We start from the raw sequence: 25,953 nt of genomic DNA, 5'->3' as shown, positions 1-25,953 counted from the left end.
CAACCATTTTACACACTCCAATTCTCTTTGACCAAAATTCATTATTCCTAATATCCCCCAAGCAGGAGGACTATCATTTTCATTGAAAAGCATTATCCTTCCTTCACCTCCCATCCTATCTATGACAGCAGCAGTGACCAAACCACCCGTATCATCAACGACCAAATATTTTCCTCCTGGTCTTATATTGGCCAAAACAAGCATTTGAGACATGGTATCATCTCTCAGATACAAAATACTTTGTGGAGCTCGAGTAGCATAATGTTGTAACATATTTTGAATAGTTGGAGCAATAGGAATAACAGTTTGTAAATATTTCTTTTCTTTTCGTCTACGCCATTTTTCTTTTGAGAAATCAGTTTTAAGTTCGAATCTTTCATGACGGGATATCTGACGTTGAATCATTTCTTCAGCTGATATACCTTGAGATCGCAGATCGAGGATTTCTTCTTGTGATAAGAGAGCTTGACGAGCTTCTTCTGTATCGTCTATGAATTGATTTGTTTCTCTTACGTCGTCTATGGATCAGTCACTCTCTGTGGTATTATATCACCTCTGACTTTCCCCGGAGTGATATAGACTCGAAACGGATGGTAACTCAGTGATATTGGCTTGATATAGTCGACTATTGGAGGACAGAGGATATATGGTAGATGTGGTCGATGTGAGAAAGACAAAATCAGTACCCACCTAAGACAGCTTCAACCAAACGCTTTTCTTTCAAAGGTCGGAGAATGTTATTCCAACCAGGATGTGACCCAACCTCCATATCCTTCCCCTTCCCCTTATCTTTCTTCTTCTTCTTTTTGCCGACTCCTTCATCATCCACAAGATCTTCCTTCTGCGAAATACCATTCTGCTCAATCGCACCTGGTCCACCCGTGACAATCTCATATGTGATGTCATAATGCAGCCCCAGTAATTGGGAAGCGGGTATAGCACCGAATTTGCCCAGTTGTAGTAAACCTTCATGGGAAGCTACAACAGCTTTGACAGTATCGCTCGGTAAACGGAGTAAGACATTGTCACCTTCTTTGATCGTGGTCACTCGACGCTGTAGGAGTGTTGAGAGAGGTTCGGAGGGAGGAGGGCTTGGTTGGCGAGGACGTTTGGAGCTACTGGGTGGGTCGACAATGCTTGTTGAGTCAGTAGCTTGCTCCTGAGGCGGGATAGGAGCGAGGGCGGTAGACGATAGGTCGTTGATCTCTGTCGACATTGTCTATAGCAGAAGCAAGGACAACACCAACATCTTTTGGCTATGGAAATATTTGGGATAAATCGAAGAAATACATCAGAAATTAATGACCATTCCGCTGGACTGAGCCCTATAGATTCGTTCAACTTTTCAAGTGCTACTCTACATGCTACATTTCGAGTACTACAACACGAAGACTTACCAAGAAATATGGTGCGTAGGAGACGTCATAGTGAGAGTGTGAAATGTGACTGACACGTCCAGGCCGCCAATATCTCCCTCCAACCAAGCTCTATGAGAGACGTGACCAAGATGGAGCGTATAGGTATGTCCCCTCCCTCACTACTCCCTCCGCTATGTGACAGCCAAGAAGGTTCTCGCTGATTCACTCAGGTGCTCACTCTCATATTCACGGTCTCGGTTTAGATGCGAATCTGGAACCTCGAGTCAACTCTCAGGGTATGATAGGACAAGGAAAAGCTCGGAAAGCGGCTGGGGTGATTTTGAAGATGGTTCAAGAAGGACGGATAGCAGGGAGGGCTATTTTGATGGCTGGTCCTCCTAGTTCTGGGAAAACCGCCATTGCCATGGGTCAGCTGGAAATTCCTGTATCTCTGATAGCTGACGGTCTTAGGTATGGCACAGACATTAGGGACGGATGTACCTTTCGTCATGCTGACTGCTTCAGAGGTGTATTCGCTTGAGGTGAGTGAACCGCTCCAAGAGTCCAGTCTGATCTCCTCATATTCGCTAGCTCTTGTTTGGTGGTCGTATGACAGGAGAAGAGGAAGAGAGAGGTAGGTAGAAGCACTGACATATCTTAGATGTCAAAAACCGAATCTCTCACCCAAGCCTTTAGAAGGTCCATCGGTGTGAGGATAAAGGAAGAGACAGAATTGATCGAAGGGGAGGTCGTGGAAATTCAAGTTGACAGAAGTGTCACAGGGGTCAGTTATCGGGAACAATCTCATGGTCCAGCTGATAGGATAGGCCACGAAGACAGGACGATTAACTCTCAAAACCACAGACATGGAAACGGTTTATGATCTTGGTTCCAAGATGATCGATCAATTGCAAAAGGAAAAAGTTCTGGCAGGTGATGTTGTCAGCATCGACAAAGCTAGTGGGAGGATATCAAAACTTGGAAGAAGTTTCGGACGAGCAAAAGATTACGATGCCATGGGAGCTGATGTGAGTTAATAGCTGTTTGATGAATATATCTAGCTGACTTGAAGACGAGATTCGTTGCTTGTCCGGATGGAGAGTTACAAGTACGAAAAGAAGTCGTTCATACGGTCTCACTACACGAGATAGACGTTATCAACTCTCGAACTCAAGGCTTTTTAGCTTTGTTTGCTGGAGATACAGGAGAGATTAAGCCCGAATTGAGAGATCAAATCAATGGTAAAGTGGCAGAATGGCGAGAAGAAGGAAAAGCTGAGATTGTACCTGGGGTCAGTCTACCTCACGTGTTTCATGTGTGAATGTCAGATAGCTAATGGGTCAGGTTCTGTTCATTGACGAAGTGCATATGCTGGATATCGAATGTTTCTCTTTCCTTAATCGAGCTCTGGAAAATGAAATGGCTCCTTTGGTCGTCATGGCGTCCAACAGGGGTATAACGAGAATAAGAGGGACAAAATATAAATCTCCTCATGGTATACCTACCGATCTATTGGATAGAATGCTCATTATTTCCACTGGGAAATATGATCAAACGGAAATCCGAGAGATTGTCAAGATCAGGTATGTTCACTTCCGATTGACATACCTCGTCCGCCAATATTGTCCTTCACTCATGATTGTCATGGTCACTGACCAACAGGGCGGATGAAGAAGACGTCAGATTATCCCCTGACGCTCTTGAATTATTAGCCACATTAGGTCAAAAAACCTCTCTTCGTTACGCCCTCAACCTCATCGCTCCATCTCAATTATTAGCACAAAGAAGGAAATTGACAAGTGTGGAAGTTGAAGATGTCAAGATGGCATATCAATATTTCTGTGATGTGGAGAGAAGCACGACTTATGCGAGGGAGACGAGTGGTATGATGTTTGGTGAAGAAGAAATCACGAATGGACATGTGGCTATGGACACATCTGCATAGATATGCATATGGGATATTTGTATACAAAATCAAAACACTCTCGACCTCTATATCCCTTTTAGGAATAAAGTCATGACAGGTCAACATGTGTGACCGTCACTGTCATTGCCACTGTCACTGTCACGTCGATTGTATTTCAGGTGGCAAAAGTGGAATTTGCAAGACACACTCCTTTGATTTTTCCGTAAGTAGGTACGAAAATTGAGCATTGATCTCTTCTCACTCTTTTCCTCGTGTTCTTTCTCCTCTCAAATCTTTAAAAATCTAATCAAAAGACCATCTCATCATCTCATCATGTTGGATTCATGACACATTGCCCCTTTCCTTTCACTCCACACGTCGATCTCACGCAGCTCCCTCAACAATTAACCAAATCGAACTCGCCGTACGCTGTATTGCCACCTCTCCTGCAAGATTCGAGGTCTCACGCTTCTCCTTACAAGATCATATCAAAAGAGTGAGGACGGATACAAGTCAATGAAAACATAATGTCTGGAGGTAATATCAAAGTCGTCGTAAGGTCAGCTCTTTACCTCCTGACCACCCTTGAGCTAGCTGACAAGGCAGATGTCGGCCCCTCAACGCTCGCGGTAATTACGTCTTTGAGATCAGACAGGACGCTTACTGATAATCAGAGCTGGCAAGAGGGGCAAAAGGTTTGATAAAGATGGAAGATAATCAAACTATTTTAGAACCTCCGGAAATTACAGTGACTAGTAGTAGAGCTGTTGAGAAGAAACCTCAGGTGTTCTCTTTTGGTGAGTTGGGGCAATACTTCATTCTCACCTGTTTCATCCCCTTTTATCTCCAAGATCTCTCCCATGCTTGCTTCTTTCTCTCGTATGGCCCCGTACAAATACTTCAGGAAAAACGTTTTTGCAACTCACTAGATACCTCGGTACTCCCTCTGACACCGACCCGGTAGTCTTCACCTTCTGCTCTCTCAGCTGCATGTTATGACAAGAAAGACGAAGCCCGTGCGAGTCATTGTGACTTGACTGAAGAATGAAGACATGGTCATGCTGATCATTTAGACAAAAGTTACTGGTCAGCTGGGCCTAGAGATGAACCACAATATGCCTCTCAACAAACTCTCTACGAAGATCTTGGTGTCGAATTACTCGATCACAGTTTTGAGGGATTTAACACTTGTATCTTCGCATGTAAGTCTTTTTACGTCTGATCAGAGAGTCAAACTGACTCGTGTCAGATGGTCAGACAGGCAGGTGAGTCTATAATAGGATAAATGGATTGATAGCTGACGTCTCTAGTGGAAAGAGCTGTGAGCTGATATCACGGTTTGCCGAGAATTAGCTGAGAAGCAGATTCTATGATGGGTTACGGAGCCGATAAAGGGATCATACCTCTAACTACTTCCGAGTTGTTCAACAGGGTCGAATCACGCATGTCACAAGATACTAATTTATCATATACTGTCGAGGTTTCGTATATTGAGATTTATAATGAGAAGTGAGTCAGATACTCTCACCTCCTCAACTTCACGGCAAAGCTCCACACAGAACGCTCGCTCCCCTATAAGAGTAGCTGGTTGAATAAAAACTTTCTACTTTCTCGCAGGTCTCATATCATATCTGTGCACTGAGTGGTACTGCGCCATAGTCATATATGGTATGGAAGAAGACGCCCCGAGCTAATATCGCAGAGTACGAGACCTACTCAATCCCAAAAACAAGGGCAACCTCAGAGTACGAGAACATCCTTCACTCGGACCATACGTGGAGGATCTCAGCAAACTCGTAGTGGAAAACTACAGCCAAATGATGACTCTCATGGACGAGGGTAACAAGGTCCGTCAGCTGCAGATACTTACGGGGACAATGCAGCTGACAACTCAGGCGAGAACCGTTGCTTCTACCAATATGAACGAGACCTCTTCCCGATCACATGCGGTCTTCACTCTCATAGTCAGTTGTTTTACCCTTCGGCAATGAGAAGTAGATCTGATCGTGCAGTTGACCCAAAAACGTCTGGATCCCACGAGCAACATGACCGGAGAAAAGGTGTCCAAAATTTCCTTGGTCGATCTGGCCGGCAGTGAACGACAAGCCTCAACCGGTGCGACGGTAAGTAGCAGCATGCATTGCTCACGATGTGGGGACTAATTCGCAGGGAACCAGATTGAAAGAAGGCGCCAATATCAACAAATCGCTCACGACTCTCGGAAAGGTCATTGCAGCTTTAGCGCAAGCCAGCAACCAGACCGGCAAGAAGAAAAAGGACGATCATGTCCCCTACAGAGATTCTGTTCTCACTTGGTTGTTGAAGGAAAGTCTCGGAGGGAACTCTAAGACCGCTATGATTGCTGCTATCTCACCCGCTGACTGTATGTCCTTCGTCATGTCATCATACGTGAACGACTTGCTGATTTGATGCGTAGACGAAGAGACCCTGAGGTAAGCTGATGTGGGATGTCTAGACGCAACAGCTGACATCCGTCAAGTACTCTTCGTTATGCAGACGCTGCGAAGAAGATCAAGACCCATGCTGTGGTCAATGAGGATCCCAACGCCAAGCTTATCAGGTAGGTCCTATCTCGCATACCAGGCATAGCTGACATAGGCAGGGAGCTCAAAGAGGAGCTCGAAAGTGAGTTATGATCAACTTCAAATCGTCAACTGATGTTCCAGTGCTTCGCAGCCGTGTCTCTGGGCAAGCAGGCACGGACGAAGCATCCTACGACCCAAATATCTCTCCGGAAAAGCAGATCGTCACGTATCGTACAAAAGATGGCGAAATTCGACGTGTCACAAAGCTGGAACTACAGGACCAACTACAAGCATCGGAGAAGCTCATGGATAGTCTCAATCAGACTTGGGAGCAGAAAATGGTTCAGACGCAGGCGATACATGTCGAGCGAGAGAAAGCTCTGGAAGAGATGGGGATCACCATTGATAAAAATGTGAGCGACTGCGTGATGTGTCTTGCTGACCTTTCAGCTGGTTGGAGTGCATGCCCCTCAGAAACATCCTTCCCTTGTCAACCTGAATGAGGGTAAGTCTCCTCTGAGGTAATGGGTAGTATGCTGATGAGAGCAGACCCGCTCATGTCTGAGGTGAGCCTGATTGAAGCTGTTGTAGGCTGGTATTGACGTCTACAGTGCCTAGTATATCAGCTGAAGCCCGGTACTACCATCGTAGGCAGTGTCGATGATGACAAAGCTCAAATACGTCTCTCCGGCCCTCACATCCTCCCCGAACATTGCATTTTCTCCAATGTTGATGGTGTGGTCACCCTCGAAGCCATGCCAGACGCGCGTACATTCGTGAACGGAAAACGCGTTCCTCCTAAATCTCCAGTCAAACTTCTCAATGGATTCCGAGTCATCCTGGGTGATTTCCACGTCTTCCGTTTCAATGATCCCGGTGCCGTACGAGCTCAACGTCGAAAACTGCGTGAATCAACAAGTGTCGATCAGCTTTCAGCGGACAACTCACCAGGTTTTCGCTCCGAATCACCTTATGGTAATGGCAAGCCCGAACCTGAGCTCATGGACTGGTCAGCTGCCAGACGAGAAGTGGCAGATATTGAGAAGCTCGGTGATCAAGATCTTGACAAGTTATTCGACGACATCATCAAAGTCAGAACTCAACGGAAACGTCCTGAAAGTCGGGCTGACTTGACCACGGAATTGGAGTCAAGATTGATGGTAGCGTCCAACACGGAAGATTCATTGGTGGACGGTAATAATCCTTGGGCCACTATGCAAGGAACGACGTTGACAAGTAACTCGATCGCTACCCCTGGAGGTCTGGACCTAGATCAAGCTATTATCGAAGAAATCTCAGAGACCGATACGGAACATCCTTTCCCTATCGTCTCAGTTGATGCGCAAAAGGTAGCCGATGCTGCGTTGGAACAAGAACATCTAACGAGACAGCTGAGGGATATGGCACAGCAAGTCAGGTTGGTCAAATCCCAAGCGGCTGTCGCGAGGGCGTTGGAAAGGACGGTGGTGGAATCTGCCAATTGGTCTGCTAAAGAGCTACGACTGGTGAAATGGGCAGTGGAGCGGTGGAAACGTCTTCGGTCATATACAATGGCTGAGGAGATCTTGAAAGGTGCTGTAGATGTAAGAGAGGCGAATGTCATTGCGTGAGTATTCTTTCGTCATAGTGATTCGGGGCTGATATTAAGTCATGAGATGGGAAAATCAGTCTCTTATAATTTCCTCATAAGTCGAGGAGCATCAGCTGGCTCGGTATCCTCTCTAGACGATCTCAACGGAGTGGTCGAATTTGAAGATGTTTCCAATTCTGTCGGCTCATCTATCGGTCCAGGTGTCAGAATCAAAGTTATCGATCGGAACGCTCAAGCAGTATACGTTTGGGATCTCGCCCGGTTTCATCAGCAATTCACTAAAATGCGTCATGTACACGCTTTGAAACAACGTCCGAACTACACCTTACATTTCCGAACGGATGAAGCTTTTACGGATAATCCTGCTCCCACATTCTCCTTTATCGGTTCTGCAAAAGTTTCCCTCAACCTCCTAGCAAAACAGGTTTCTTACTCCTCTACCGTTCCCATTCTCTGTCCTTACACTATGGAAGCCATCGGGTCTTGTCTTGTCGACATCAAATGTCCCTCATCTACAAGTTCAGGCATCACCACACCCGACTCCATGCGTACTTCCATAGGCAACTCTGTCGCTGTTGGAACCAAACTCACATTCACTATCACGGTGGATAAAGTCAAAGGTCTTACATCTGTCAACTTTTCATCGGTCCATGCTCAAACTCGTCTTTCGTCTCTGGTGGGACCATCCGTTTTTGCTGAAGATACTTTCGCTTCTCTACCTGTAGATCTCAAAAAGACTTCAGTAGCTCATTTATCTCTTCGACGCACGGTGTCCATCATCATCACCCCTGAAATACTTTCTTTCCTTCAAGAGAATTACGCCACCATTGACTTTTTCGCCAAAGTAACACCTGAATATCTGAATAGATTAGAACGATGGGACAGAGTTCGTGAAACTTCTCCGTTATCCGGAACCGGAAGTATCACCCCGAATCAAAAGGGGGATACTCGTCCTGAGATGAGACGATGCGAAACGGAATTCATCTCTTCTCAACATCATGATATTCTTTCTTCTCTTGAAATCCGTGAACTATCTTCTTCAGGGGAATACGTACCATCTGAAGTCATCGATAATATCTTTCAACTTCATCAAGGACTTCAAAGACAAATCATCATCAAACTTCATCATTCTTCTGGTCGTTCTCTCCCGTGGCGTAAATTGACACATGTTAGTACATCAGACGTTCGAGTAATTGTCAAAGGCAACATATCTAGCGTTAGTAAACCAGAAGTAGAAGTTAAATTATCATCACAATCTGTTGATCATCATACAGATGGAACTACGACTCTTTCCGCTCTAGGATTTTGGGATACAGCTTCACATCATTCTAATCATTTAGATAAGAAAACACCTTCGGATCAACATATCCTCATCAAAGTCATTTGGGCAGTGGAAGTTGAGAATTTGGATGAACCAGCAATGATGAGTTATGATCTTCCACTTCGTATCCTTGGTAGGGACGCAAAACGGAGTTCTTTCTTTAATTTTTGGGGAGGAAATAAGGTACATAATAATATCACTGTCGTTTATTCTGTGGATCTAGCTCCACCATTAGCTAGGAGCACACAGGATTTATGGAGATTGGATACGGCGAAGAAACATGTGAAAGGGGAAGAGATTCTAGGAGATTGGAGACCGAGAAGTCTAAGTTTGTTGGAAGATTTCGAAAGGTTGATAAGGGCTGAACATGCTTTGGCGGATGTACAAAGTACGAAAGCTGTTTTGGGTCCGTTTGGGGAGATGGAAGGGAAAAGGGAAATGAAAGAGGATGAAAAGGATGGGTTGTTGAGAAGATGTGTGGAGTTGTGGAAGATGGAATTGGATGGAAGGATAAAAGTGAGTTGAATAGGGTCGTCCTTCTCAATCTGTCCATATTTTTTGATCCACATGCTTTGTTCACAATTTCTGCTCGCACATTCTTGTCCGCACACTCTTTTCTGAGTCTCATATCTATCGTGCAATGGTCGAGACGAAGGATGATCTCATGAAGGGGAGCGATGATTGGGCCGTAGATTGATTGATAATGAGCGTTGAGAAGGGTAAGAACAGGAGATGAACCTACTTCCCCAACCTCACAGACAGACAGACGAAGAAGGGATGAAGCACACATACAGAGAGAAAGAGAGACAGAAAAGGTTCAGACTGACATACAGATCAATCTTAACAAAGACACGGCAGAGGAATTGGCCATAGCGAAAAAATACAGAAAGATGATACCAGAACTTGAACCAAAACTCGTGCCGTCTGTCAAACAGGTTACTCTGACGTCAGTATCACTTGCTTTCTCCCTCGCTTTACCTGTACCCCCCAATTCCCTGCTCACGAAACAACATGAGCATATCATCAATACCAGCGTAGATATCAGCAAAGAACTCTTCGTGGACTCATATGGTCTCCTGCAGGAGAAGATGATGGGATCTCTTTTGTCTCTTGTGGGGGAAGAATTGTTATGAGCAATCTTCCAGGATCAGTAGAGACTCGCGGGAGCATAGGAGAGACGGAAACTGATCTCCAGACAAAACATCATTAAATCAGGTCCTATGATGATACTTCGCGATTCACAAAACGATCATTGGGAAAAATTGGTTTTTCTCTTACGACGACCGTATCTTTGCGTGCATGAGAAGATGGGTGAGAGGGAAATTCAGATCATCAACCTTTCGAAAGCTAGTGTTGCACCGAGTCCTGATGTTGAGATACTTCTTGGGGTGAGTTGTTCTTTCTTCTCTGTCCTCTCCTCGCTTTTTTCCAGCCCCCACCTATTTAGTGATGTCGATCAGAGTCCCTACCACCAATCGATGCGAGGGACTGTTGGTCTTTATATTCAGCTCTCGATCCTCTACAGTCCGCAAGCCATGCGTTTCCCAAGCTGACATGACAGCATAAATTCGCTTTCACCATTTTCACACCTACCAATTCTTATATCGTACGGACCGCCACGCAACAGGACATGGACTCGTGGATGAGTGTGATCAGTACGAGTGCGGAGGCATGAGAAGTCTCATTGAGGCTGTTCGTCCGCTTCTCAAATCTCCGTCAACCCTTACGTCACTCCTCCGTCACCACCCAGTACAAGTGCCCTTCTGCACCTTTCTCCATCGACCATTACTTTGTCATTTTAGTCTTCCTTGTCAGTGAAAGTCAATATCTACACGCCACCCACCCTTGTGTGTATATGAAATCTACGAACCTGCTTGTCAACCCTAGATCATACGATTTGTAGATGTGTAATTTAGACGACCTTGATGACCTATTACGATGCATCAGACTTGCTATCTCCAACGATGATCAGTTATCAATGTTCACTCTCCAAGATACTCTCGAGATACACCTCATCCATGAGAGACCGGACGACTCGAGATAGTTAAAAAAGTCATTGTCGTATGAAACGCCACAATTTCTTTCTCCCTATACGTCTCAAGTCTTACCCCCCCGCTTCGAAGCGGAACAAAGGCCCTCTCTGTACGTTTGGGGTCAAGAATGAATGGAAGTAGGGCCAGACCGTTTACTTCTCCATCCTTCGCTTAGATTCCCCCAAGTGTCGGAGAATGTACAAGTTCGCATGGGTAGACGGAAACTGTCAACTGGCAGGGGAAGGAGGGGAAGGGGAATAAATGGTTGATCCATACGAATAGGAGGGTGTAGGGGGTTGGGTTTTTTCGTTATCAAGTTTGGACAATTGAACCAAGATGAGATTTTGTTTCTAGTTGTTTTTTCACTTTGTTCATGTACTCGGACTTGTAGATTAACAATCTTTGATCTTTTTGTTTTGGTTGTGGTTGAACAACATCAAGTGGTGGTGAAGAGATACATACGCAGCAAGCAGTCAAGTAAATAAACTTATACCACAAGTTGATCATTAGGATTTGTTTTACTATTTGCTATTTACTATTAGAAAGAGATCAGCATTAGTAAATCTAGAGTGGATTTGATTAGTATCTCCGCCTCTTTGTATATTGGCCGAACTACCGAAGCACCGCACAGGAAGGAAGGGTGTGTGAACGAGAGTGCCATTTGGTCAATTCGAGGCTTCCTGCCCCCTTCCCCCTCTTCACCCCTCTTCCACCCCTTCACCGTCCACTATCAACTATCAACTATCAACTTACTTCTCTCCTCTCTCTCCCTCTCCCCCATTCCTTCAACATCCACCCAGTTGAGATCGATCTATGATTCTTATAACCCTATGGCGCAACCCGTCCAAAGACTCATGAACAGACATATAACAAACGTTGAATCCTTAGACGAATACCCAATCCCAATCACAACTACTACTACCACCAATACAACTATCAAACAAAGTGAAGATCGTATTAGTTATCGTACCGATCCAATCAGACAATCTCCTTCTTCTCTTTCATCACATCATCCATTTTCTCCATATAAACCATTTCAAAGTAATAGTGATTCTTTCCTTCCTTATCATAATCAAAACCCTCGACAGTCACAACGACAACCCTTTGTTGGAAAAGAAACGATTCCATATTCGTTACCTTCACAATCATATCAAATTGATTCAAATCGCTTGGAAAGGACAAGATCACCTCATCCATTTCGTCCAATCTTACCTCCTCTTTCTTTAATCCCAGTCGAACATCTTAAGCCTTTAGAACTATTAAAACCTTTGGATCATACGTATACATCAGATTCGAACAAATACGAAAGAAATTTGAATCATTCACAATCTCACTTATCATCGTTATCACATCCGTTATCAGCTTCGAGTAATTCTAGTAATAACTCTTTCGATAGAGGTTTAAGATCACCAAACCCACCATTGACAGCTACTTTTCAAACTCCGATTCAAACCCTTCCTTCTCTTTCTTCTCAAGGTCCTCTTTATCCCCGACGAATCGAAGTCTTTTCAAACCCTAAACAAAATTCAGATAGACGTTTAAGATCTTACAACAATCACAATCAAATCGATTATACTGGTAATATACAAGATCATCAATCGTATTTGAGACCTATCCAAGATTTGAATCATCAAATAATTCATTCTTCAAGTCCTATTGGTGAAACGAGTCCTATACCTCTTTCAACAGATAATTATTTATTACCACCTTATCCTTCTTTTTTTCGTCCTTCACCTTATCTACCGAATATCGACCAAAACCAAAATAAACCTTCATTGGTAATCCCACCTCCATTGACATTTCGTTATTCCGTCACTCCTCCTATTTCTTACATTCAATCAAATACTCCTTCCATCATGCCACCGAGGAAAAAACCTAATAATGTCAACGTCGCACAACCTACCGGTTCCGTGACCCCTCACACTTTATCTTCAACAGGAGGTTCAGGATCAAGACCTCGTAAATCGGCAAAAGCGGGTAATGGTTGGACTATGGAACATACTTATGATTCAGTGGGAAGACAGAAAGAAATAATAGTCATTGATGATTCTCAAACACCAGAAGTTCCGAGAAAAAGGACGAGGGCGCAAGTAGCAGCGGAAGCCAATGCGATCAATAGTGCCAACGCTAGCCATGCTGGATCGAGTAAAGGTGTGACCAATGGACATAGTATCAATGGTTCTGCCAGTATGTTGGGAAGTGGAAAGAAAAGAAAGATTGATGAAGGATCAGAAGTGGGGAGTATCAAGAAGGCCAAGGCTAAGCAATCAGGAGTGAGTGATAGTAAACCTGTCGTCGTTTCTACTCTCCCAACTCGAGTTCTTCTAGCTAAAATTCGAATGTCAAATGTTATTTGTCTTCATAATTGCCACTCCTGAGGCGTTTGAGTGGGTAAAACATGTTGAGAAAGTATCACTGACTTTTAGACCGCTGCGAGTATAATACAACAAGCTCAGAAACCAGCCAGCAGTGTGCAAAGTAATGGGACTGTGGCTTGGGACGACGCAGAGGGTCATTATATCGTCAAACCAGACGATGTCATTGCGAACAAATGTGAGTCGGGCCAGATTTCTTATCATATCCTCATGCTCCATCTCGTGACGTTCTATTTCCTTTGGTGGTAAAGTTCAAATTTCGCATTCACTTCGGTCTGTTCCCGACCTTCCTCTGAACTCTGTTGGTTGACCCCGATCTCGAGTTTGGAGACACCTATCTTTTGTCACCGATGAAGAACTGACGGTCCAGACAAAATAGTCAGGCTTTTAGGACAAGGAACATTCGGCAAAGTGGTCGAAGCTCGACATATGGAAACAAGACGAAGGGTCGCCATCAAAATCATAAGAGCTGTGCAAAAGTATCGTGATGCCAGCAAGATCGAGATACGTGTGCTTGAGACGCTAAAGAGGCATGATCCGGGGAATGTCAAGTGAGTCTTCAATTCAGTTTCAGTGTCTCACACACCCCTCGCTCGTCACGACTGCTTTCATCTCCACCTCTGTAATCTTCTCGCCATGAGGATCTTCTGCCTATCTCCTCCACCCAAGAGAAGAAATTGGTTCTACTCGATCGCAGTTCTTTAGTGCATTGATGAGCTGACAACATAGCAACTGCATCCATCTCGAAGAATACTTTGATTTCCGAAATCACCCATGTCTCGTCTCTGAACTATACGGCATGAGCGTATTCGATTTTCTGAAACAAAACGCCTTTCAACCCTTTCCAGAGAGACATATACAAGATTTCGCAAAAAGTCTTCTTCAAAGCGTAGCATGTGAGTGTGTCATTTTTACTTTGTAGCTGAGCTGACAATCAGTCTTGCATCGACTGAAGTTGGTTCATACGGATCTCAAACCGGAGAATATATTGTTGGTGAGCAACGAAGCGAGATTACAAGGTCCCAGGGTGAGTGAAATATGTTCAAACATACCCACCTCAGCAGTGGAGAACATTCCGGGAAGAGAAGAGATGTTTGATAATGAGACTACATGACTGACGGGAAGCGAGCAGGGGCAAAATCTAGATCCGTCTTACGGAATACGGATATAAGATTGATCGATTTTGGTAGTGCGACATTTGAGAATGAGTATCATTCTTCTGTCGTTAGCACACGACATTATCGAGCTCCAGAGATAATACTGGGTGAGTGTTGTGTTCATTTTATCGCTTTTCTATCTTCGTTCGGTTGTCTAAATCCCGTCCTTGACATTCTCCCCTCTGTCTTTCCTGCATATATCCTTTCTCTAGTCCGCCTTATCCTTCCACTCTACTCATATTACATTCCAGCGTCAGCCTGATATCTGGCTATTAATTCATTCTCAACTCTTCCTCGTGTCCATACGAGACTAGAATAGTCACTCCGTCCAAAACCCTTATGTTCTGTTCTGCCTTATCCAATCGAGTCTTTCAAGATGGCATACCTGAAATCAGAGGATAGGACATCAATGCTAATCAATCTCAGGTCTCCCTTGGTCATACCCCTGCGACCTCTTTTCAATAGGTTGTATCCTAGTCGAATTCTTCACCGGTGACGCTCTTTTTCAAACTCACGACAATCTAGAACATCTAGCAATGATGGAAACGGTAATGTCTCCCATGCCAAATCGTATGGTAGATAGAGGAAGATCAAAAAAACCAGAATATTTCAAAGGTAACAAACTTGATTTCCCAAATCCAACAGTTTCAAGATCATCTAGGAAATTTGTAAAATCTTTAAAACCTTTAAAAGAGATTATTCCACCGACTTCTCAACATAATAATTTATTCCTTGATCTTATCGTTAGGTTATTAGATTTCGATCCTGATTCAAGGATTTCAGTAGGGGACGCTTTGAGACATCCTTATTGTCGATTGAATATACCTGAACCGGTATAAACGATTCACCCATCATCATCATTATCATCATCATCATCGTCACCTCCACCAACTCCACCATCTTCTTCACCATCACCATCATCATCGTCGACATCATCATCGTCGACATCCTCATCCTCATCATTGTCGACATCGTTATCATTCGTTCAATCTTTCCAATATCGATCTCGACATGTAAAACCAAGTGGTGTTGAACCCGCCCTCAACATTCACAATATGGTATGAAATTCCATATTGGTACTTCATGGCGACAGGAATTGATGGTGGGGATAAATGGGTTGATTAAGATACCAAGGTGATAAGGGCATGTGGAGAGGGAAACGAGAAGGATGAGGGATAAGAAGATCAAGTTGAAAGATGGTGATGGGATGAGAGGAAAAGATAGGAGAGATCTAATCACAAACGTTTATCACGAATACGTATCTTATTTCCTTATCACGGAGAAAGGAAAGACCCAGTTCAAACGGACTGGAAGAATGTTTGATTGGAAAAGCATGTAAAAGGTTAGAAAAACAAATTGTGAAATGATGATAATCTTTTTTTGTCAATCAACCTTCTGCCATTCAAACGACGCTAATGATTGTGAGGTTTGGACATTATGAAGTAGTGTTTCATCTCATGGGCGTGCTTTGTTTTGGGGTAGTTGGTCTGAACCAATTTCTCTCTCCTTCTCTTCAACATCGACCAGATTGACCAGATTGACCAGACGGACATGGATTGCAACTTGTCTCTTGTTTTCCCAAGCTGGACGTACTTTCAGCACCGGCGGGTGCATTTGGCAATCGGTCAGTAAGTCAGTGGATCAGTAGGTGGAGCAAGTGATCTGTTTACCAACTTGAGTGAGCTACATGGCTACAAAGATCGATATCGGAAGTGAGCATCGAAATTGGCCTGTACAAAATCAATTCGTCGATCGACAGCAGCTTCAGCTTGACATATGAAACAAGGTCGGTTAACATCTAGGCCAGAAGAGATCACATAGATCAAGTCTATCAACATATGAGAGGTGCATGCAAGAAACGTGTATGGCCTGTATGGACTAAGGATGGAATGACTTTTACTTGGTCTGCAGTGTCAGCATCGACTCCATGATCTGGAATCTCCATTGACCACCTGACAGGACCTCCTGTATACGAAAGAGAACGAGGAGAAGCCCCCTTGGGGCGGGCTGGAGGAGTGGGACGCAAGAGACGAGAGAACATAGGGACAGAGAGGAAGAAGGCACGATGTAGGGCGGTGAGTGGAAAGGTGTGTGTGTAGTGAAACCACCCCTCACCTCTTCTTTGAGATAAGTAATCAAGTCGTTCCTGTCCTTCGCCTTTTTGAGACCAGCAAACGCCATCTTGGTACCGCTGTCCAAGTCAGTTCGAACAGGCGTAGAGACAAGGGGGAGACTTACGGAATGTATTTCTTGGGGTTTTCTAGGTATTCGAAGAGGGTTTGTTCAGACTGCCAGTCAGCTACAATCACAGTCATTACAGCTGATGTATTCATTGTCTGATCGCTCGTGACTTATTGCGATTGTGCGTCTTTAAGTCTTAACACGCTCATGCGCGGATGTACCAAAGTGGGAACAGATGGAATTTCCGACAGCGTGTGAGTTTAAGAGACAGAAGAAGTAGCAATAGAAACGATTAAAAGGTCTGTTTTGATGGAAATGCACACGGGAAGTGTTGTAGATAGGTGAAGTGAGGAGAACGTGTAGAACTAACCCATTCAATACCCTTGTTGACATTGGCAGAAGTGTAAGAGAAACCCTCGGCCTGACCGGTTTTACGACCGAATACACCATGTAGGTTAGGTCCGACTTTATGACCTTCTCCTTTGCCTAGAGTATGACATTGAGCACAACGGGTCTGAGGGTCAGTTTTAATTCTGGGTTTATCTTCCATGACAAGTCCGACTTCGAATTATGGGAGTTATTCCAAATTCTCGAATTCGCAAACACCCTGCGGAGCGTCCTGGTCCCGCTCGACCTTACGCCCCATCCAGCAGATACGAATGCACCATTTGAGCTTCCACTTACTACACGTGACCCGATGAGAAAGATGTGAAGAAGAAGGAACGGATTTGGCGAGAACAGCAGAAGGACAATGGGCTCTCCACAAGGGTGAAGGGGTGTCAGGGCCAAGTGAGAAGCGAGGTGAGAGTTCTGAGGATGAAATATAGACATACCTTGAACAACCCAGCACCTTTACTAGCATCTCCTATCACATCAGCATGCACTCTTACGATTTTCGTGTTCCAAAGTGACCATTGGAGAACATCACGATCGAGATCGACCATTGATCGGGTCCCACTGTTTCTACCTCCTCTGAAAATTTCGTGTGTAGGTGGGGAATGGGGTACTGATCTTCGATCTCGATGATTGAAAAGGATAACTCACCAGGTGCAAATGAATCGCCTGCCATTTTGTCTATAAGCTCAATGAATGAACGTAGAGAGTAAGAGAAGGGGAGATTTCAGAAATAAAGAAATTGGAGATCGAGATGGAGGAGGAGAAAGTGAAAGTGTGAGCCGGCGGCGTATACAAACTCCAACCTCCGGAATGTTCCGACCAATAAGATTTCGTCCATACGAATGTTACTACGCTCGCCTAAAGCTTCATCTCGCGCGCCTATCTTCACTGGCTCGCTGCCTCAAAGTCCTTGATCTGGGGACATTGTTGGTTACTTCACACCTGCCGAACGAGAGAAACAATAATGGTAAGTTACTTCGCGTCCCATTTATTAGCTGACGTTACAGGCAGGAGGTGTAAGCTCATTTTTCTTAGTCTCCCCCCCTTGGTGAAATGCTGTGAAAGATGGAAGGCACGAACGGGGAAGGAGACGTTTGTGGAGTGCGGGATAAGAAGGGGTTTGAAATAGAAAGAGGATAATATGGACTGATGACCAGGCGCATTATCCTTATCCTAAAGAAGTTTGGTCACCGGCTGGAGGATGGTGGTCCCGACCTAAGAATTGGGCCACCAATACCGCCGTTTGTATGGTTGGCATAGGTTTGGCTACGTGGGGAGTTTGGAGGGTATCAGCAAGGAATGAGGTGGGTCAATGATTGTTTCCTATTTGATTCATCGCTTGAACTTCTCTTGCTTGTTCAGACTTTATGCTCGACCTATCGACTCTCACAAACCCATACACACACAATCTCTCTTTCTCTTACTGACCAGAGATCACCACTGTCCTGAAGCGTTCATTCGGTGGCCTGGAGAAACCAGCTTTTGGAGTCAAGAAATGGAGAATGGTGGAACGGACAATAATGGGGGATAAGAACACGTCGAGGAGGCTACCTGGCAAGATACATGAAATGATGAGACTGATGAATAGGAACGTCATATAGCACCCACCAAACCCATTCCTTCTCAATGGGTCAGTTCCAACGACGTCTCTTTCGGTTTCCAGCTGACTTTTAGTGGTCCCCTCAGGCTAAGGCTTTGGGTGTAAGACAGGAATAGACATGCATGTATATACTTGATCGTGATGGACCTCAGGGGTGACACATCGATTATCATAATTATGGAATTTTTACGTTTCAACACGGTAAAGACATTTTACAGGATTAGGACAATTAAAAGGCATTGTAGTCGTTGAATGAGAATAGTAAATACTAATCAAAATCATTATATTTCCACACCTCTTTATTTCTTCCGTTGAGGGATCTTCACATAGGGATACATCAGAGTGCCAAGGAAACTTCACTCATACTCGTCACCGTCTAACTCATTTCCGCCGTGGAAATGAAGATCTCCGATTTGGGGTAAGATCCCCTCTCTGTTCCATCAGCTGTCTCCATGACCAACATATGAAGCCACGTATTAAGCTTGATAAAGACGTCATGTCGGTATAAGAAGTGCTATGTATGAAGATTGACCTGAGGTATATGTTGGGAGGAAATCAAGGGAATTGGAAGTTAACAGATTCAGGAAGAGAGAGGGAAAGTGGGGGGGGGACTTACTTTCGTAATAACCCCTCAATTCCTTCCTCCCCAACATCCCAATCAACCCTGATCCAAGTCTTCTCCAATTCTCCATTCCGATAAGCAAGTAAAGTCGGTAACACATCCGGATCTGGTTTACCTTTCCTTTCGTCTTCTTCATCACTGTATTCGTCCTCCGGGTCGGGTTGTAGATGCGGGAGAAGTGAAAAAGACAAGGTGGTGGCTCGTGCCCTGAACAGAGCGAGGGGGACGATGGTGGGTGGAAGATTGAGTGAAAGGTGTAGCATAGAAGCTAAGATGGTCTGACATCGTTGTATTTCCTGAGTATCAGTATGGTGTCTTTTGCACAGACTTCAGTCTACGAATTCATCAATGTCCATGGCGTGGCGAAAGAGTCGTTGTGTTAGTCTGAAGTCTCATCCGTCCTGCCTGACATACCACTTGGCTCATAGAAGGATGGAAGATTGTGAAAAAGAGAAATTGAATGATCACTCACAGACTCATAGATCAAAACCACAGCCCATCCATTTCTCTCCACAGCATTGACAAAACCTTCTTGACCCACTTCTTTCAACCCTCCTCTCCTAGGACTATCCCCTCTTTCCCTATTCGACCTAAGTTCTTCTCTCCTTTCTCTTCTCCATCTTGACCTCAACTCTTCTTCTTCTCTCTCCCTCGCTTGTTCTTCATTATAACTAGGCACCACGATAGCCCTTTCAGCCTGTTCCTCTACTCTTTGTCTTAACACTTCTTCCTGTTGTCTTCTGGCATGTCGTTCCACAGCTTTACGGTCTTCGATCACACCTTTGGGTCCTGTCTGTGGTCCATCGTGTAAAAGCGCCTGGGAAGATGCCGCGGCAGAGGGTGGTCGGGAAGGTGATATATCAGATCCAAGTTCATCGTCCGTGTTCTCTGGCGAAGCGGTCGATGCGGAACGTGTGGGAGAAGGGGAACGAGGTCGAAAGAGAGTCCCGTTGAGGGCTGCTGTCTCTAAATCCGTGGCCATTATTGAAGATGAATCAGATGGATGGTCTTTACAAGGTAAGCGGTTAGGAAAGAGAGAAGAGGAATGAGTTTTCGGTTGAATGTTCTTACCACCTGATGGACAATAGGACCCTCTAAAGGAAGGTGAGTAGTTTCCGTCGGAAAGATATTAGGCGCGCGTCGGATTGAATTCGGTTCCCCCTTTCCCTTTCCTTCTCTCCATCGCGACGAAAAACCTATCCACTCTCCATTTAAGTACAAGAATCATACCCCAGTCCAACTCACCTGGGTTAGTCTACTATTCGTCATTTCGACGAGCCGGGTGTTACAATATAGACTATAGAGTAGCTGGCGACACACGGACATTGCGAGATATCCTATCAGATCACGTACCGATTTGCGCCCTTTCTTCCTTCTCTCCTTCTCTTCTCTTCCCGCCCTGTAGAACCACTTGTGAGCCAAGATGAACCCAGCTTCTCTCCTTCATGGTCGAAGACTTCCTTCTGCTGGATCTTTACTGGTCGGTATATTGGTGGGACTCTTGGTAGCTTCTGTACGTCTTCTTCTCCCTTACTGCTTTTCGCTGACGGTCAGTTACTTAGAAGAGGGAGTGTGAGTTTCGGTTTCCTCATGACTGCATGTCTCGCCTGAGCCCACGTCTTTCATGGTAGTACCTCCTAGCTAATTCTTTGCTTGCATGACCAAATGATCATGAAACCTCAACATTCCTTATTCACCTCATTTCACAAAAGTCTCGTCCGCGTAGCTCGAGATTGCTCGAAAAAAGCTGGCTGAAAGTTGTGCTGATTTCAGAACGACGAAACCAACTGGCGAGGTACTGGTGGTCAAGCCATTCGACCTAACCCCATCTCGGGTTCATCCCGCTTACAACGTTCTCAAATCACTCTTCCTTCTCTTCAACAACGTTTTCATATTCTTCAACTCCTTGGTACTCTCACCGCACATCACACAACAGAATGTACTCGTCATGTCCAACCTCTCTACGCTGAACAGGTGAAAGAACGATACGAACCTTTAGTCGGACATAAACGTCCTTGGGCCAATTCTAATTGGCTATCTCGTCTTTTCGGTGGTGGAGTATCTAACACTCAACTAGCTTTAGGTCGTACTGGTAATAATGGAAATTACGGTGATAGTCGATCAGAAAATATCAGACGTGATTTACAAGCTCAACAACATAAATATTTCTTCGCTATTAATCTTTATAATTCCTTCGACGTCATTCCGGACATTTTTGCGACTTTGTTTCGTACTGCCGCCGTTTTGGGATATCATAATGTTTATGTTTCCATATATGAGAACGGTTCGAACGACCAGACAAAAGCTTTGTTGAGGATATTCGACGCGCTAGCTCGTACTGTTGGATTGAGAGTCATTATCAGGACTTCGATGCGTACAAGAGGACAGTTCAACCATCGTATTGAATACCTCGCAGAGGTACGGAATGCTGCAATGGTACCGCTTCACGAGTTGAGAGATAATGAGAATGAAGTGTTTGACAGTATCGTTTTCATGAATGATATCCTACCCTGTGTGGATGATTTGCTCGAGTTGATTTGGCAATCGAGGAGACAGAACGCGGGGATTACTTGTGCGGCGGATTACATGTATCACGATGATATTGTGAGTCCTTCAACTCTAGACCACCTTGATGTCTCGGCGATATCTCGACGTCTCCTTTTCCGATGATTCCATATCCCCTCTGCCCTTTAGTAGGCTTCTTTGTTTTTGGCACGTGTGCGGAAATCGGCACCCAGGGCGGTAGTGGAGAACGGAGAACTGATGATCAGGGCGCCCCGGTCTTCTATGACAATTGGGTGGCAAGAGATATCAACGGTACCGCTCTTGAAAATGCACCATTTGAACAAGTGTTTCATCACACAGAGTCGAATCATCGTTTCCAGCGTCATCTTCCAATTCAAGGTGTGTACCTGATTGGACCCCCATGACAGTCAACACTCCTCTCCCTCCCCTTCCCTACCCCGCAACTCTTATCCGCTTCGCATCTCAGCCTTATATGTGCTTCTACTACTCGTCGATCTGCGTAGAGGGGTATTTCTTCATCCAGCATCGATTGTCTTGACATTGGGTACGAGACTTTGACTGACTTTAGTCCAATCATGCTGGAACGGTATTGCCATCCTTGACCCTGCTCCATTCTACCAACCCCCTCATGTCAAATTCCGTATGGCTCGTCTTCCCGACGGAGAATGTTCAGCATCCGAATGTTCATTAATCTGCAATGATTATTGGAATACTGGGTATGGACGTATCATCATGGTTCCCAGGGTCAAGTTGGCATATGATCAAGTAAGTTCATATATTCATCTGTTTTGATATTCTTAGTTGACCCAATTAAGAAAGTATACGACATTATCCATCCTGAACGTAGGAATCTTACCGCTATCAGAGGATACAAACGTATTGGTGGATTACCAGATGATCCACATACGGATCCACAGGATAGAAGTTGGTATGGTCCTCATGATCGGTTATTCACCGCTGAGGAAGATGAGGAAGTGGCTTTTCAACTCGGGCCGGAGTATGGTGAGTTGTTTTCTCTCACTTGTCACTTTCTCATTACTTCAATGTTATTCTCTCTTCACTCTCATTCATCTTCAATGTCTGTCTCTAGCAACATATTTGTCCTTGCTGCTTTTATCCATGCCACAGGACTTGCAATTTCGTTGATCTCATGTCCCTCCTCACTCACTTACGACGCCTTTGTCGAATATCACCCTGTGAACACATTTTACGGAGTGGTTCCTCGCCTCTTTGCATCCCCCTAGGCTCAACCATGTGTACCTTTATTTCTCTGACAGGTTCAATGTGATAATCGACTCTGAACCACTCTGACGCACAGTCTGGTGTTGGGGTTGGGACGGTGCGGGTGATCTCGACGGACCTGACGTAGACCCTATTTGGGAACATATGCCCCCTCGAACGTTTTCTGAAGAGTCCATTCAGATTAAGCATTACCGGAATCTACCGGGTTACTGAGCATGTACAGTTGGGCTAAAGGGATGGTGATAGATGCATTTTACTTTATCTGGGATGGGTTTATGCGGTTCTCAATCTTGTCCTGACTTCTGAATACTTGTTCCCTCTCTTATTTTCCAAGTAACCCCCACGCCCACCCCACCCACACTCGAATCATCCTCGTTGTCTCCTTTAGCTATATGGACCAACCCTCATGCTGTCAAAAAGCAAGTCTCAAAGATGCAAAGAATGATCTCGAAGAGAAAATTGACGCGATCCATCAAACAACAGATCTTTCCGATCCTTCTTCCACCTCACCTTCGACTTCTTTAGGCCAACCCCAAAACCTTCTATCTCTTCCTTGAACACGTTCATCCCTCGGTAATCTATCCTCTCTATCTCTCACGATCCCAACATATCTACGTAATCCTCTCGGATGTCGAAGGACACTTCTGGCTCCTAAATGTGTACCTAGTAAAGATGTTTCCGCCAAGACGTTCGAGTGTCCTTCTTCCATCGACATGGCAGAGAAAGTAGGTTTGACCTGGTCATCCGACGATGATGTATCGGGGAAAGGTAAGGTCGATTTCGAATCATGAGAAGATAAAGAAGTGATGGTAGTGGAGGTGATGGAAGTGACTTGGTTTAATGTTGGATAAGAAGGGATAAGGGTTGGTCTCGATAAATGTGGATAAGGTAGATGATGTGAATAAAATTTAACGTAACCAGGTTCTAATGCGTATAAAGTATGATCTTTCCCTTTACCAACGTTTTGTCCTGGATGATATTCTGTTCCTCTTTGACGAATCAAGATTTGACCAGGGAGAACGTATTGGTCTATAAGTCAGTCCAACCGGATTCATCTCTTTCTATTCTTCTGTCAAGAGCATCGTCAATCACTTTCTTTGATGCATTTTACAATCTTTTATCTTGGGTAAGGTTGACGAATTCTTTCGTCTTGAACAGGACGTTTGAGAATATATCATTCCAAGTGAAAGGTGTTCATCAAGTGAACAAATTCGCATGATTGAGTGTTTTTTGTGTACGATGGAATGAAACTGTACGAGAATTGTGAGGTGTGGTGATAAAGGTCGAAACACACCCGTAAACTTTTTAACACCTAATCTCTTTCCAATTGAATCACGTCCATTTTTAGACTTTCCACCTCCTTTTTTCGTCGCTGTCCTGATTTGTATACCTGATCTTTAGTCTTCACTCACTCATACTCCAATTCGTTTATAGATCATTGAGGGGGATGACAGCTTTGAGAATAAAGAGAAAAGACGATATGGTGAAAGAATGGGAAGGGACCGGAAGGAAGGGATAAAACGTCTAGGAGGGATTATTACGACTCACTGGAAGAGATAACACTAGGGAATAACTCTGAACGTAGTGCAGAACCTATAAAAGTAGATGAGAGAGCTTTTGACCTGCTTAAGAGAGGTAAACCTAGCATGTTGACGTGAAGAAGAAAAGGGTGGAACAGAGAGAAAGTGAAGAAATTTGGCTTGAGACTTCCTTTCGTGCCTTCTGAAATAGACCTCCACTTTCCCACTCCATACATCCCATACTCTACTCAACTAAGCCCCGTACCCTTGCATCTTATTTGACGCTATCATACGGTTCTCACTGAAGTACAAGCTTCTTCTTGGGCACTTACTTAGGTTCTCCATCGTAGCAAACTGGAAAGTACAACGCGGATAAACCACCATGGAAACTCAACCTCAAGACGACCTTCACACTCTCGACGAATCCCTCCGTCATCTCCGTCTCGACATCCCGCACCAACCATTGAGACTTGATAAAATGTTTCTTCGTGCTTCTCAATGGCGTCAACATTCACAAGTCCCTACTACTCCACGACCACCAAGTCCTGTCAGAAAACACAAGGTGTATCCTCTGCCTCGACCTCAACAAGGTGTTTCGCCCTTAGGTGGATTGTTCGATTATACCGAGTTGATACCTTGTATTCTGGACGGGTTTGAGCATCCGAGGGAATGGACGGTACTTGCAAGGATCAATAGGACTGTGGGGGAGCTGGCGAGGAAGAGTTTGTATGAACATGTTTGGGTGAGACCGTGTGAGCTTGGTTCCCTTCGTGGGAAATTCGTATTTTCGAATCCTCCTCGTTTCAACCCTCATTAACTCACGCTGACCTTATGGAATGTCTGTCCTAAAGAGACACCGGAGATTCATGAAGAAGAATGAGTGACGAGGAAGTGATCTTTATCGGTGGGTCTCATGCAAGAGGTAGACAACCAATAGAGGGGACAAAAGATCAGGGACAAGAACTGTAAGATTTATGAGAATCGTGGTGGTAATGGAGAGACGAAGTGGGAAGAAAAAGGAGACAAAGTCAATCAAGCTGACTTATAGGGGAAGCTGATCCTCATACTAAACTTGTAAAACTTTTCGAAACCTTCCACCATAACCCAGAATTATGTACATTGGTCAAAAAGCTTGACGTACGGTTTTTCCCTTTGGGTTTGAGGAACGAACAACGTCATGATCTGGATGAAAAAGTCCGAATGGCTTTGAGTCGAATGATCAATCTGGAGTATTTAACATGGACTGTGAGTTGTCTATACCATCTTTTCTTCACTCATCTCAACTCATAATCATAATCATCTAACATCTCTCTTTCTCCGCTCTCACACCCCTGACGCTTCTCGTCGGAATCATCTTCGACGAGTACCTGAGTTCGATAGAAACTTTGAGTGAACAAGAGAAGGAAATTCTTTATTATTTGTTGACTTGTTATAGAGAGATAAATCTCTTAATCCTGAATTACTTCAAACAATCGTTCTTCTCCCTCAACTTCGTTCTCTAGAAATATCAGGTCATTCTTGGAGATATTACGATCCATCTCTTATCGGTTCAATGTCAAAATTAGAAGATTTAAGGATA

The 25,953-nt window shown here is 44.5% G+C and overlaps 9 protein-coding genes across 9 annotated transcripts in view; 6 read left to right on the top strand and 3 right to left on the bottom strand.

Moving 5' to 3' along the window:
• Positions 1–211: 211 nt before the first annotated feature.
• TREMEDRAFT_68507 (uncharacterized protein) lies at positions 212–3,303 on the top strand (the record flags this gene model as incomplete). Its single annotated transcript, XM_007004250.1, has 9 exons — positions 212–214; positions 1,460–1,520; positions 1,589–1,786; positions 1,830–1,900; positions 2,020–2,142; positions 2,186–2,386; positions 2,431–2,649; positions 2,703–2,941; positions 3,021–3,303. The coding sequence occupies 9 exons, from the start codon at positions 212–214 to the stop codon at positions 3,301–3,303; spliced, it is 1,398 nt and encodes a 465-aa protein (XP_007004312.1).
• A 488-nt stretch (positions 3,304–3,791) lies between these two features.
• On the top strand, positions 3,792–10,397 carry TREMEDRAFT_61891 (uncharacterized protein; the record flags this gene model as incomplete). The annotated part of the gene is made up of 22 exons (XM_007004145.1): positions 3,792–3,823; positions 3,871–3,893; positions 3,939–4,061; positions 4,338–4,466; positions 4,514–4,529; positions 4,575–4,585; positions 4,629–4,773; positions 4,967–5,111; positions 5,160–5,228; positions 5,277–5,387; positions 5,434–5,647; positions 5,702–5,717; positions 5,765–5,845; positions 5,888–5,910; positions 5,952–6,223; positions 6,261–6,315; positions 6,360–6,376; positions 6,422–7,416; positions 7,459–9,238; positions 9,556–9,668; positions 9,918–10,110; positions 10,284–10,397. 22 exons carry the CDS (start codon positions 3,792–3,794, stop codon positions 10,395–10,397), a joined length of 4,677 nt encoding a protein of 1,558 aa, XP_007004207.1.
• Positions 10,398–12,611: 2,214 nt separating this feature from the next.
• TREMEDRAFT_68505 (uncharacterized protein) lies at positions 12,612–15,126 on the top strand (the record flags this gene model as incomplete). Its single annotated transcript, XM_007004249.1, has 7 exons — positions 12,612–13,028; positions 13,182–13,308; positions 13,501–13,681; positions 13,860–14,026; positions 14,069–14,157; positions 14,256–14,394; positions 14,714–15,126. The coding sequence occupies 7 exons, from the start codon at positions 12,612–12,614 to the stop codon at positions 15,124–15,126; spliced, it is 1,533 nt and encodes a 510-aa protein (XP_007004311.1).
• Positions 15,127–16,119: 993 nt separating this feature from the next.
• On the bottom strand, positions 16,120–17,588 carry TREMEDRAFT_38791 (uncharacterized protein). Its single transcript, XM_007003895.1, has 6 exons — positions 17,513–17,588; positions 17,302–17,333; positions 16,839–16,982; positions 16,526–16,575; positions 16,403–16,478; positions 16,120–16,192 (listed from the first exon to the last, which is right to left on the bottom strand). The coding sequence occupies exons 1-6, from the start codon at positions 17,535–17,537 to the stop codon at positions 16,184–16,186; spliced, it is 336 nt and encodes a 111-aa protein (XP_007003957.1). The 5' UTR covers positions 17,538–17,588; the 3' UTR covers positions 16,120–16,183.
• Positions 17,589–18,021: 433 nt separating this feature from the next.
• TREMEDRAFT_30205 (uncharacterized protein) lies at positions 18,022–18,180 on the top strand (the record flags this gene model as incomplete). The annotated part of the gene is made up of 1 exon (XM_007003840.1): positions 18,022–18,180. A coding segment is annotated over one exon (159 nt), but the record flags the coding sequence as incomplete, so codon positions are not given.
• A 640-nt stretch (positions 18,181–18,820) lies between these two features.
• On the bottom strand, positions 18,821–20,068 carry TREMEDRAFT_61888 (uncharacterized protein; the record flags this gene model as incomplete). Its single annotated transcript, XM_007004144.1, has 3 exons — positions 18,821–18,896; positions 19,081–19,382; positions 19,559–20,068. The coding sequence occupies 3 exons, from the start codon at positions 20,066–20,068 to the stop codon at positions 18,821–18,823; spliced, it is 888 nt and encodes a 295-aa protein (XP_007004206.1).
• Positions 20,069–20,282: 214 nt separating this feature from the next.
• TREMEDRAFT_43746 (uncharacterized protein) lies at positions 20,283–23,122 on the top strand. The gene is made up of 7 exons (XM_007003940.1): positions 20,283–20,603; positions 20,645–20,658; positions 20,860–21,690; positions 21,858–21,990; positions 22,181–22,377; positions 22,428–22,614; positions 22,931–23,122. The coding sequence occupies exons 1-7, from the start codon at positions 20,510–20,512 to the stop codon at positions 23,065–23,067; spliced, it is 1,593 nt and encodes a 530-aa protein (XP_007004002.1). The 5' UTR covers positions 20,283–20,509; the 3' UTR covers positions 23,068–23,122.
• Positions 23,123–23,755: 633 nt separating this feature from the next.
• On the bottom strand, positions 23,756–24,236 carry TREMEDRAFT_23999 (uncharacterized protein; the record flags this gene model as incomplete). The annotated part of the gene is made up of 2 exons (XM_007003754.1): positions 23,756–23,883; positions 24,149–24,236. Coding segments are annotated over 2 exons (216 nt in total), but the record flags the coding sequence as incomplete, so codon positions are not given.
• A 520-nt stretch (positions 24,237–24,756) lies between these two features.
• The window catches only part of TREMEDRAFT_68502 (uncharacterized protein), a gene marked incomplete at both ends in the record, with an annotated part of 2,428 nt that continues 1,231 nt past the window's right edge, over positions 24,757–25,953 (top strand). The window contains 3 exons of the mRNA XM_007004248.1: positions 24,757–25,126; positions 25,423–25,619; positions 25,810–25,921. Coding sequence (XP_007004310.1) covers positions 24,757–25,126; positions 25,423–25,619; positions 25,810–25,921 — 679 coding nt within the window. The remainder of the gene's footprint in view (positions 25,127–25,422; positions 25,620–25,809; positions 25,922–25,953) is intronic.

The sequence above is a fragment of the Tremella mesenterica genome (assembly GCF_000271645.1).
Source record: "Tremella mesenterica DSM 1558 unplaced genomic scaffold TREMEscaffold_4, whole genome shotgun sequence".
Classification (NCBI taxonomy): domain Eukaryota; kingdom Fungi; phylum Basidiomycota; class Tremellomycetes; order Tremellales; family Tremellaceae; genus Tremella; species Tremella mesenterica.
Note: the sequence above shows the minus strand (reverse complement) of the source record. Positions and strands in the feature narration are given on the sequence as shown.